This window comes from Polyergus mexicanus, unplaced genomic scaffold (genome assembly GCF_030449975.1).
Source record: "Polyergus mexicanus isolate NDT 795.1 unplaced genomic scaffold, iyPolMexi1.0 SCAF_16, whole genome shotgun sequence".
NCBI lineage: Eukaryota > Metazoa > Arthropoda > Insecta > Hymenoptera > Formicidae > Polyergus > Polyergus mexicanus.
The window spans coordinates 144,456-157,163 of NW_027223336.1; the positions used below are offsets into that span (position 1 = coordinate 144,456).

Below are 12,708 nucleotides of genomic sequence, written 5' to 3' on the forward strand. Positions count from 1 at the left end.
GCATTCACTCTCGACCAATCGCGCGCCGTCACTTCAGGATCGTGCGACGCGCTCTAGGTATCCCATGCTCTCGGTCCGAGATTTATCTCGTCAAGGTAACGCGCAAATTTCGCCGAGCCATTTCTCCGGCAAAATCGTACAGGTTTCCTGTAATCTAACAAGTGTGATCGATCTCGTTACCTTTTCCTTGTATCTAAAGACCTGATGAGTCTTTCCATTCAGTATTCGTCGAGCGAGTTTCATTCATGAATAACGTAAACAACGAAAACCTATACGAGATGATTCGATTCATCTCGACTTTGATTACTAAAAGTTTCATTGTTGAATGAATCGCGTGGTTGCTGTTGGAGAAGATGAATATCGGTAAGAAAAATTATTTATTTATTTAATCAATTTTTTAATGGGTCCATTTCTTAATTAACATTGTGTCATTTTATACGGATTGACTGTCTTGTATTACTTTACGCTAAACATAAAGTATTAAAATGCTTTAAATTATAATCTTTACGAACTTGATTCTTTCAAGTTTAATTAGTATATTATATATTATTTATATCAGATTCTTAAATATATGTATCAAAAAAAAAATCGTTGCATCAAGTATATATTAATTTATATTAAATAGACCTTATATAATGACACAATATTCGTAGCGAAATAAAGAATTTTATTCTATGATTCTTCTCTGCTAGGGGAAAAAAAAAAAAAAAGTGTCACGAACAGTCATGCCAAGACAATCAAAACAAGCCGAGTGTTTACGTTCCTGATTACGTTCCAATCGATGAGCAATGGCGGGGCGGGAATGCGGGAAATCGTCATAGCGGGGCAGGGATGAGAGAGTGAAATATGGAGAGGGGAAAAAGAGACGAATTTAGCGACACGCATACCGGAAGTTTCGTCGACTAGACTGGCGGGAAAGCGGCTAGCCAATAGGATCGCTGGAAAGTACCGTGCGCTACTGTCGGCTAATGGGAGATGGCGGAGAATCCCGCTCAATTTCGTTGTCGCATTTCCCGACAAACAACTTCACGTTCGTTTCTTCAGAATCAATAACGCTGGCCAAGTAAATTTGATCGCTCGTAATACTGCTGAATTTCTGGATCGACATCGCGGCGATCAATTAAATGAACGAAGTATTGTATACATTTTGACACATTGTATACATTTTGCGACGTAGCAAATAGGTAATATATATGTATACATATGTTCTTTTTGTTCTCATACAGTTTTATAGCGTCGGCGCGGACGCTCAAGTTTGAGCTGGATAAATTATAATCAATTTTTCTTTCAGCGTCCATGGATCTAATAATTACTTTTTGGAGTCAAAGTTCATCGATCATATCGATCATCACAAACATACTGAAATGTATGTATATTTTAAAATTATTTTCATCAAAATAATCAATAATCTCTTTCATTTTTAAAGCTTTTATCTCGGAAAGAGGTACGATATTTTGTACCTCGTTTTTCATACAAAAGGATGATTTATAACATAACGTTGTATGAAACATTTGCAGTTCGCAAATGTGAAAATTTGAGGATATAATTTAGTTTGAACATACTTTTACAAGATATTTCGTCGATAATTAATGTATATATATATTTTTTTTTCTTTTCTTAGATTACTCTATATACGTTTTTCTTTTATTTTTGCGCGATCGATTTTTGTCTCGATGTTAATTAAATTTTCGTCGTTTGTGTGTCAGTTCGTATCTTGACGTCGCGTAAAATTTTTCCGTGATATCCACGAAAGAAATTGTAAAAATGCCAGAGGAACAAAAAGTAAGAGGCAGTTTTTTTTTCTTTTTCAATTTCTCCGAAATGAAAAGTCGCGAATGGGTTTCCTTTTTTATGCATTTTGAGGGAAAGAGTGATTTTAGGTTCTTAGGCTACATGATGTTTGGCGTACTTGCAATAAAATACGAGCCGCTGCCTTTCGTATTGGACTTGATTTATGGGAATACTATAAACCTCTAGATCCCGATAATCGCTGTGTGATATCAGGTATAAATACCGAATACTGGTAACCACTGGTAACTGATACCCAGCACTAATGAGCGATCGCTTCTGACGTTTTTAAAATTAGTTATCGAGTGGGAGCGGTTATCTTTAGACACTCGATATGATAATGAAAAGTCATGATACTGTCGATGATACTGTATTTCTGGGATTTCTCTCTCTTCAGCTCTTCGAGCTCTCTTATTTATTATTTCTATTCATATAATTGGATTATTATACATATAATTACATCATTATATAAATTTTTTACATATCTAAGCTTTATGTATAAATTCCAATCTTCAAATTTAAATTGCAAATGTAACATTTATGCAGAAAAAGCAATTGAGACTGAAAATATTCGGAGGGTCTTGTTATTCGAGAAAATAATATTGAATATAAAATATATTGAGAATTGCAGTAATGTTCAAATATTAACGTGGTAACATATATCTAAAGTTTGCAACATGTTAACTATATTTACAACATGTTAACTATATATAATTATTAAAAATACGCAGATTCCAAATTTATTTCCGTTTTGGCCGGACCTCTAAAAGGCGTGATCGGCTTATCGGATAAAGAAATCTGTGACTTGGCGGATTATTTTCGGATTCAGGAGGGCCGGATTCTTTATTCGCAATTTTGCGAAATTATCCATGATAATAGTATGTACGCTTTTTATTAATGAATCATGTTTATGTAAAATTTTAAGTATTGTTGTTTCTTTTTCCCGCTTTTATATGGTATATTTTATCGAATCACCCAGATTCGGATAGCATATCTACCTAGATATCATTAGAAAAATCTGTTATAATGGAAAATGTGTTTCTTTAGTAAATGATTTAATTTGAAAATTGTTTATTACATAGGTTATAATAATAATATAAGTTATTTATTACAATTTATTTATATCGGCATTTATTTTTCATTAACATTCAGTGAGTAAAATATTGATATTTGACTAGATTATAAAGCGCATTAAAATTTTTTTCGCTTTACTTGTCTTTATACTTCTCTCTTTAATAATATTTATATTTTTTAACTTTGGTTTTTAAATAATTCAAATCTATAAAGCGTATAATATGCAAATTCGCGAAACATTGTAATAATGTTTTTTGTAGTTCCTAATTTTGGAAAAAACAAGTCTCTTGTTACCGGTTTGGAATGGGAGGATCCATTACATGTAAATGTCTTAAGTTGCATGGAAACACGAAAACTAAATCTGTTAATCGCTCGAATCGCCGTGCTGGTGAACAAAAGAAAAATTCTACTTTGGCCATATTTTCAAGATTATGAACTGGTACATTCGGCATGATTTATTTATGAATTATACGATACTTTGTAATGTTATCATACTTGTTATTTATTCTTTATTTAATTCTTTTGAGTGTATGTTCTTCAGTTCTTCAGTTTTTAATTTTTTTTTGTTATTTATACTGATAATAGATTAATAATTTGTAATAATTTCGTTTCTTTTTAAAACGTAACTATTGAATGTAGAAATCGTAAGGTATATTTTGCAGATCGCGAAGAATGTCGGAACGATCACTCTCGCACATTTCGGTCGGATTTTAAAATTTCTAGGCATTATCCTTGGTGCCGAAGAGTTTCGTCTGCTCGTAAAAAGATTTGCTAAAAATGCCTACACTGTAAATTATGTGGCATTTCTGAAGGCAATTGATGAAGTCAAGTGCTATTTAGATGAACATGGAATGATGAATTTCAGTGGGGTATTATTGCTCCTAGAATTTTTTCTCCCTTTTCCTATATTGTTTTATCCTATACACGTAGTGAAAAAATATATACTATATATATTAAATGAATTAAGTACGATAATACATTATTCATGAGGTCGTAAATTATATCTTACCACTTTATTCTCTCTCGAGCAGGAATTGCTCCATCAATTTCCCGGTCGACTAATTACGGTTGAGCTGCCTAAATTACCACGACCGGAAATCGGCAAAGTCATGCCCAGTCGAATATTTGGCAGGCAAACGGTGTTTCATCCGGTAATGGAACCGACGAAAGAAACGATGCCTACGCTAGAAGTCATTAAACGTATCCAGAGACACGTTCTCGAGCATCGAATACGTATCCATGAGTTTTTCAAGGTTATTCTGATTAATCACGCATTTTACGGATTAACTAGCATTATTATAAATAAAAAGTCGTACGCCCGTGATGTATTATCGCGTACAATGATTAGGTTCGACGTAGTCGCATCTTTGTATTTTATTTTATGGATGTGATACGGGATCGTAACAGCTCATCTGCAATTAGGGCCTAAGCGTTTTAACTTGCCACAGGATTTTGAATATCTGAATGATGGTAGAATGACCGTCTCGCAATTTCGAAGAGCGCTAGACACGCTTCAAATATCGTCCTTGGGTCGTTTATGTCTAGTCGAATCAGAAATCGACGCTCTGATCGCGCTTTATAAAGATCCGGATGATCCCAATCGCGTGTGCTGGCGAATGTTCGAGGATGATGTAAATCGTGGTACAATGTCTCTCTCTCTCTCTCTCTCTCTCTCTCTCTCTCTCTCTCTCTCATATAACATTATAATTAAATTTACAAAGTTTTCAATATCTTCAAATTGTTAATACTTCCTCTTTCTTTATTTATGATCGAAACTACAGAATTATATGGCAAGAAACAAAAATTTTTTTTTATAATGTTTTTCAAAAATGAAAGAAGATCACATAGTTTTTTAAACAAGAAGTGTTAACTCACAACTTATATTTTAATCTCATATATTTTTCTTCACAGTCTTCACCGTGAAGGGACTTGACAAATTACCGAATTTTAGAGTCGAATCACCGCCGCAAGAAATAGCTGATCTATCGCGAAGAGGCATATCAAATTGGCAATGCGAGCCGAAAAGTATAAGAAATCTTTGCGAAGATGTCTTGCAGAGAGTAAGGCAGCGAGTTGAAGAGAGGAGGATTTTTTTGAAACAATTCTTCAAGGATTACGATCAGTATGTTTATCTTTGGATTATCGTTAATTAAATGGTTCATCTTGAGTCATAAAAGAACATGAAAAAATTTTATAAAGACCTTGTTTACTTTTTATTCTCAACACATAAGAGTATAAATTATATTGAAAAGTAAACAATAAATACATAATTCCGAGTTATACTACTTTAATTTATATAATAAAATATATTTTTGAGAAGTAAACTAAGGAGTAGTATTTCACAAAAAAAAGATGTTTTAGAAATCGTTATATTAATTATTTATATATAACGTTTTGCATTTATTTAATTAAAAGATACTAATTAATGGTAAGAAAAAATTGTTACTCTCTAATTTAAACTAATTACATTAGACATAATCGCGGTCATGTAACGCGAGCGCAATTACGGCAAGTGCTTATTGCGACGGCTATACTATTATCTCCGGAGCAAGTGTTTGCACTGGAGCAAAGATATAACAACGATTTGGGATTCAACTACACTCAATTCCTGCAGGAATTAGAATCCCAACCGATCGTAGAACCTTTATATCTTCAGATATTGGAGGATAAAAAAAGAATCAACGCTGAGAAACCACCGTCTGAATCTCATGAGGACGAGACTAATATCGTATTGATTTTAGCTAAAGTTAAGGCTAAAGTCGTGCGCGAAAGAATCAAAGTAATTTATAACAGTAATATATCCTTATCATTAATTGATTGATGAAAGAACTGCGATTATAATTAATTCAACAAACTATACATAGGTACTGGAATTCATGCGCCAATTCGATAGACACAATCATCTTGTCATTGAAAGGCCAGATTTTATCAGGGGTCTGGATCAACTTCGCTGCGGTTTGACACCTGCGGAAGTAGATACCATTACGAAGGCTTTTCAAACCTCTGCAAAGTACGAAACATTATAATTTTAACATTGAAAATTAGGATTGTTAATTGCAAAATATAGAAAAAGGAGAAGGATAATGATTTTTACCCGTCGAAATTTTAATTCAATCTTTTATTTTCCACATTTTCATTATTTATCTTCTTTGTGTATTGTTTCATACAAGATCGTTTGAATTTTTGTTGATATTTACGATTCCAGAAAAAAAATATTTTTTTCTTTGCATTCATAATATTATCATTCTGTTTCTTCCCGAAGACCTCATGTCATCGAATATGTGAAGTTCGCAAAAATTGTGGAGGAAGCGGTTACGATAGGAGGTTTGGAAAAAGTCCCGCTTTTAGTTCCCTTGCAACACGTGCCCTCTGAGGCGAGTGATAAGACCTTTTTGAATTTCGACGAGCGACAGACGGTAGCAATTGCGGTGGATAAATTATGTAAAGTACCAAGTCCGAATCTGGAGGAACTCTTTAAAGTTAGTATAGAAAGCTATGTATATAATATATATACACGGTACAATAATTATTTATTATTTAAATTTTATTTTTATTATAAAGGAAAGGAGAAGAGACATTTTATAAATATATATCTTTTTAGGATTATGATAAGGAGAATATCGGCACCGTGGCCAAGGATCGCTTGATTAAGGCATTGTCGATTAGACGAATGTTGGAGCTTGTAACTAACAAAGAGTTGGATGCCGTACATAAGTGCTTCTCCATTGAGAGAGGTGGTCGCCTGGAAATTGACTATCGAGCCTTCCTGCGCGCTTTACACCTGTCACAAGAAAACAGAAAGGCCGTGCTCTTTTAAAAAGACGCGGCTGATCCTACGGCAAGTACAAAAACTGAGACTGTTTCTCCCTTCTATTATCTTTTACTATATTGCAGTGAAATTGTCGCAAATTATAATGCAATTGTAACAAACGATGTTATAAGTCTGTCCTATTTTTACATAATAATGTATAATATTGCTTTGAATTTAATTATCCGCGTCAATTTTGTAGAGAAAATGTGCGATTTCTAATCTAATGTATATTTATATTTGTCTTTTAGTGTACATAAGTACAATATTTATGTATCACGTGGAGATAAATATCTATTGCCTAATTTTCGCAACATTCTTTATACATGAATTTTGTAGTAGTTTTACATATTTAGATTTTTGAGGCGTAATATTGTGGAAAATATATCTTTGAACACCTAAATATCTTTTTTAGAATTTTGATTACTTGTGATTGATTTGGTTATTTGATCAGATTCTTAATTGAATAATGATGTAACGATTTAAAGTATTAAATTCAGAGAATTAAGCAGGATTTTTGTGGAATATAATTTGTACACGATGTTTCCAAATTATTATACCTACAGGTCTTTCTCTTCGTTCAACATGCATGTTTTGTGTTCAATTTAATATTATACTTATTATAAAACAGACGAAAGCTCTTTTCGTCTAAATAGGACACCATCGTAAGAGCGTGTTTTGCTTACATGATTTATAAAACTCGTCGAACCAGCTCTTTTCCAAGAAGGAGAGCTACTTTTTTTCATTCGGTGATTTAATGTACCGATCTTTGGCCCTCGTATGAATTCATCCGAATTTAAAACTTGCTTCCTGGATCCAAGTTGGGAGGAATATAAGAAGGATGGACACCGTACGGATCGTGGTACTCTTGATCTTCGATGATTTACCGTAACGTCAAGCAAGGTAAGATCTTTTAAATATCTAGTTTGATTATTTGATTGTCCGTTCAAAACAGAAATTTTTTTAAAAATAAAATAATTTTAATAGTAATCTTTTTAAAATTTGTTTAAATGATTAAAATTTTTTTTGAGACATTTAAAACTATTAACTATTTAATGAATCTAGTATTAAAATCTGACAACTTTATAAGACATATATACATATAATAATATAAAACAATTTATATTATTTAATAAAAATTCTTTGTAAAAAGATATTATTTTATATTGTGATTCAATGAAGTCACTAATAATTTGTATAGACTTCCAAATATTTAGTTATATAAATGCAAACTAAAAAAATCTACATCTCCTATAACAAACTGTTCATACCAAGAATTTTTCAGATTATATAGTAATATTAAAGATTCTTGAAAATATAAGTGAAGGTAGTGGAAGTGTTAAAATTGTTTTTATAATTTAATTAAATTTATCAGTATTTTATTATTTTAAATCAATATGCGCTCGCAATAGACATTTTATAATGCAACTATTACAAAATTTATATCCATTATAAATAATTTATTTAATTAAAGAATTAAGAACAAAAAATTTTGTTCTGTAATATCTTTACATTAGGAAGATGGTGATAATCTACATTATTACATAATACATAACTGTAATAAACTAACTGTAATAAAATTAACGCTATATCAACCATTACATTACCACCTTATTCTCTTAAATTGTTTTCTCGGTTGCTAATAGATGGCACCATCGATACAATCTTGTAAATGTAAAACATAGTATCCAGTTCCCTTTTATACAATTTAAAAAAATCGTATTCAATACGGAAAGTTCCTAAATGTATTATTAATTATTTCTTAGAATCTTGTATTAGCCAGTTAATCAATCAATATTTTTAACTAATGTGATTAAAATGTTTAACTTATAATGATGATTTAATTTTTGTTAATTTTTTAAATTGCATTTCTACTTATGCAAATTGAATAAAAATTAAGTTTATTATTAGAATGTCTTGACCATGTACAACACGTATACATATGGCATATTCGCGAAGCGAATAAAACTAACAATAATACAAACATGATATTAATATAGCAAGCACGCTTGTATTTTAAGTACCGATTGCAGCATCTATTTTAAAGAAGTAGGAGCGGCTGCCTTTTAAATGACAAAAATTGTCGAAGCACGTATATTAGCTTTACAAACACGTACACATTTTGCTGGCAAAGAATAATTTAGGCAAGTAGAAAGTTTAGGTTTACTTCATGCTACACGCTTTTTACTAGAGATTAGAATACTAAGAGAAAATATAACAGAATCGCTATTAGCTCTTGATTGGATAAAAAAATACAACATTTTTTGATCTGTATACCATATATATTCATATATCGGAGATAAAATATCATATATGTATATGTCATTGATTGTCAGCTAGAACAAAAAAAATACTTGATTGCAGAAAAAAAGAAAATGGAGTACATCGCTTTGCTTTGCCTGATCGTCGTTTCCGTCATCGCCGGACCACCGTTTCCATTATCCGACGATAACTTGTCTCCTCAATGTCAAATTTCGAAATGTCCAGCCAAAGCTAACGATGGCGCGCCGATCACTTTGCCCTATCCCTTAGATTGCCTGCAATACATAATCTGCGAAGAATCCGGTCCACGCACCGTCGCATGTCCAGCAGATTTGGTCTTTAATAAGGTAAGCGTCAAAATCTTTTTTACAATTATTTGAAATTTTAGAAAATCGAAGCTATAGTTGATGAAAAATATTTCATCATGCTACAAAAAATATATAGAGGAAGGATATATAAAATAGAGGACAAATGTTAAAATAAAACAAAATTTTATATTTTTAATTAAAATTTTTTTGATTTTTATATTTTTGTATTTTTAGAAATGTTTTTATTTGCTTCTAAAATATGCATTTATTAAGTATATATTCACATATTTGTAAAATACGTGTTCGAAATGAAATTTTAGAATATACATATATGCCACATTATAATCGTTTGCAGTTTCAAATTATTATTTAAGAATGCGATATTTATTTTTAATTTTAAGTATAACTCCTATATGTACAATATAATAAGATATGTCGCGCGAACAAGTGCCTCCTTGCCAATCTTTAATTTTTTTGATATTTCTTTCTATTTCGTCTAATGCAAATAGTAATTTTGCGGAATATTACACAGTTTTGCTTGATAGCGGACATTATCGCCGATAACACTTATACTTATGCATCGTTCATGATTTACTTGTCAAAAATATATGTTCTCAGTATATCGCGGTCTTTACGGATATTTCATGGATTTTTATTCGTAGTGCGAATACATTACGCAAAAACCCAAGCGCTTCATCGATCGCGTTCCTACACCCCGAAGAATTCTCCGCAAACGCGAGAGACAGATGCGATTTCATTCATCTTCATCGACCTCTCGTGACGCGATGTCTCGTTAGTTCCTTGTCCTCGCGTACCATATCGTCTACGATACATACACTAAGCTTCATAAATACTGTCTCGTTATTGGATTCTTTTTCGAAACAACATACGACGTACGAACATTTATACATATGTCGAGTGCTTGAAGTTTCAATCCATTTAATGGTGAAAAAATTTTTATTTATCCTTTCCTTAATTTTTCATATAGAATAATGTAAACTTACTTTTTAATCCTTTTGCAGAACGATTATTAACAGTGATAATCATTTTTGATGAAATCTGCGAAAATACTTAAAACCATCTCCCCGAATGCAACTTTTTTAAAATATATTTTTACGGATAAATTCGATTCTTTGTTAATTCTTGAACATGGCGATTGAAATCGGTTAATGTTAGCTCGATTTATCTCGTTCCGGCATTTTATTTCAAATTTATTATTATATTGCATACTATAAATAAGGTAATTTCTTTGCAGGATAGATAAATGATGAATCTCGATAATTTAATTTATAAATTTCTTTTATAAAAATAGAAGAATAAATTTATTTTATAGAAACTTTATACTAATAACTGCATCATTTGCGAAAAGTAGTATTTGCGGCACTGGCGAAGATCATTATAATAGGATTAGTGATAATCGCAATTCGTCATTTATTGAAAAGTTCTGTAGAGAAAAGTCCCGGAATATTTCTGATTAATTATCAAACCTAGCGGAAAACGTTGTAATTGAACCCTGTACATGACGGAGTGTTGTACCGTAATAAAACGAGCACGAGGCGAAAGAGCGAATGCCGCGAATCGATCTTATTCCGAAACATGATATCCCGTTTGTGATCTACAAGTGCGTCACGTGTGGACCGGGAGTCGCGGCCTCGTATCACCCTTCGATAACCCCGATGCTGAAACACCCCCGTCTCGTCGTATCCAGTTACGAGCCGCACGAGTGGCGCACGTGCATATTGTTGTCCCCGGGTGCTTCACCTGACACGTGACCGAACGAGTTTCAATTCACCGGTTCTCCGCGAATGTCGGTGCTTGACTTCGTGACGAGCGAGGTCGACGGGATCGCTTGAACTCGCCAGATTATACCCGTTGTTTTTAATTTGCCGTTTTTAATGCGAGCTCGCGAAAATAATTTTGAAAATAAACGGAGTCGTTAGGAACTGATTTTAAGAATCTATTATTTTGCGAACTTGCGAAATCTGCGGATTTTCCAAATCAAAAATTTTTCGCTTCATTTTCTTCGATCTTATTTTGTTACTTTTCCATTTTAATTTTTTTTCAAACTTATAGTTCTTCTTCTCTAAGAGATTCTGTTATTGATAAAGTGAGTTTCATTCACGTTTAAAATTTTTTTGTTGCAGAATACTGGTAAATGTGATACTCGGCAAAATGCCAACTGTATACCTTGCTGGCAAGGTTGAGTCATCTATCGAGCATGTCCACAGAAAGAAGAAAAGTAGAAAATGTATGCTAAGAATCTAATATTACAAGTTGCCTTATGTCATTTTAAAAAGTATTTAATAATATAAATAAAAAATTTACCGCTTTTTAATATAAATATTTTAAATATAATATATAATATTCCTTAATTTTGTTAGAAAAGAAAGATTTTTATTTATATGCTAAAATGTATAACTGAAAGGAGGAATTATATTCCTGTACTTATTATAAAATGAGGTATAGTATGACGTGTGTTTGGAGAATTGCAAATATAATTTTTAATTTGTAGAAATCGATCGATTATAGGAAACTAAAGAGAGATAACCAGAAAATTTGCCTATTCTATTTCAATAAACTATTTCGTAGTTATCTGCATTTCCATTGTTTCAGGCTGAGAAATTCATATTTCCCCATGTTCTCGACTTTATTCTTGACTTATAACAAACGCGGCTGTTATTCAGCCATTATATAGATCTTTATTGTTTTATTCTCCAGTTTTGACGTCAGCATTTTTAACATCGCGATAGCCGTAATAGTCGTACGTTATTCTCGGCATTCGCGCGTGAAACGTCACGTGGCAATTTCGAAGTTTTACAAATTATTCAAAAGGTATGTTACCCTCATATATATAAATCTTACAATTCACACAGGAATAACGAGAATACACGACAATAAAGAGATCTCTCCATTTTCATTGAACTGTATAATGAAATTGCAATGAAGATGATAATGAGATAATAATAATAAAAATTCTATTCTAAAAAGTAATCGCAAAAAATATGTATAGTAATAGAAAAAAATAAATGACAGATATGTGATATATTACGTATGCTTATAATATTTCCTTGGAATAATTATATTAATAATTTATTATAGCACAATCACATTCTCTTCGACATAACGAGAATATGAATTAAATTTGCAGAGCTCGCAAGTTTCACATTTGTAATTTTAATTAGCGGAAATATCATTCGCGCAATTTACATATAAATTTGCATTATTTTCCAGGTATATCGCTTTGCAGAATTGTCACTATTGTAAAGATATATTCAAGTACCGACATGCTCCTTTCTATATATATCCAGGCTTTATTTCATAATTCAACACGTGACATCTCATCAGAATATCTCATTTCTCTCAAAATTTAATTTTTTTACCCTTATATCAAGAAGATAGCGCTCATAATTTTCTTTTTAATAATAATTTGATTAATGATTTTATGTGAAAAACGCATTAACTTTTTTT

At 31.8% G+C, this 12,708-nt stretch overlaps 2 protein-coding genes across 6 annotated transcripts; both read left to right on the forward strand.

Annotated features, from left to right (window-relative positions):
* The first annotated feature begins 21 nt into the window (after window positions 1-21).
* Window positions 22-7,573, forward strand: LOC138940251 (uncharacterized). Of its 4 annotated transcripts, XM_070308947.1 has the most exons (14): window positions 22-363; window positions 693-1,184; window positions 1,292-1,366; window positions 2,520-2,666; window positions 3,123-3,301; window positions 3,525-3,731; window positions 3,894-4,115; window positions 4,311-4,503; window positions 4,774-4,984; window positions 5,335-5,641; window positions 5,727-5,872; window positions 6,125-6,341; window positions 6,464-6,700; window positions 7,383-7,573. In XM_070308947.1, exons 3-13 carry the CDS (start codon window positions 1,297-1,299, stop codon window positions 6,677-6,679), a joined length of 2,115 nt encoding a protein of 704 aa, XP_070165048.1. In that variant the 5' UTR covers window positions 22-363; window positions 693-1,184; window positions 1,292-1,296; the 3' UTR covers window positions 6,680-6,700; window positions 7,383-7,573. The 4 variants fall into 4 exon arrangements, with proteins under 4 accessions (XP_070165048.1, XP_070165047.1, XP_070165049.1 ...); XM_070308946.1 differs by having other exon boundaries at window positions 6,464-7,573; XM_070308948.1 differs by lacking the exon at window positions 3,525-3,731 and having other exon boundaries at window positions 6,464-7,573.
* On the forward strand, window positions 7,487-11,817 carry LOC138940255 (uncharacterized). 2 transcript variants are annotated; one of them, XM_070308963.1, is made up of 4 exons: window positions 7,487-7,573; window positions 9,035-9,279; window positions 11,385-11,488; window positions 11,753-11,817. In XM_070308963.1, exons 1-3 carry the CDS (start codon window positions 7,549-7,551, stop codon window positions 11,442-11,444), a joined length of 330 nt encoding a protein of 109 aa, XP_070165064.1. In that variant the 5' UTR covers window positions 7,487-7,548; the 3' UTR covers window positions 11,445-11,488; window positions 11,753-11,817. The 2 variants fall into 2 exon arrangements, with proteins under 2 accessions (XP_070165064.1, XP_070165063.1); XM_070308962.1 differs by lacking the exon at window positions 11,753-11,817 and having other exon boundaries at window positions 11,385-11,572.
* Window positions 11,818-12,708: the final 891 nt, after the last annotated feature.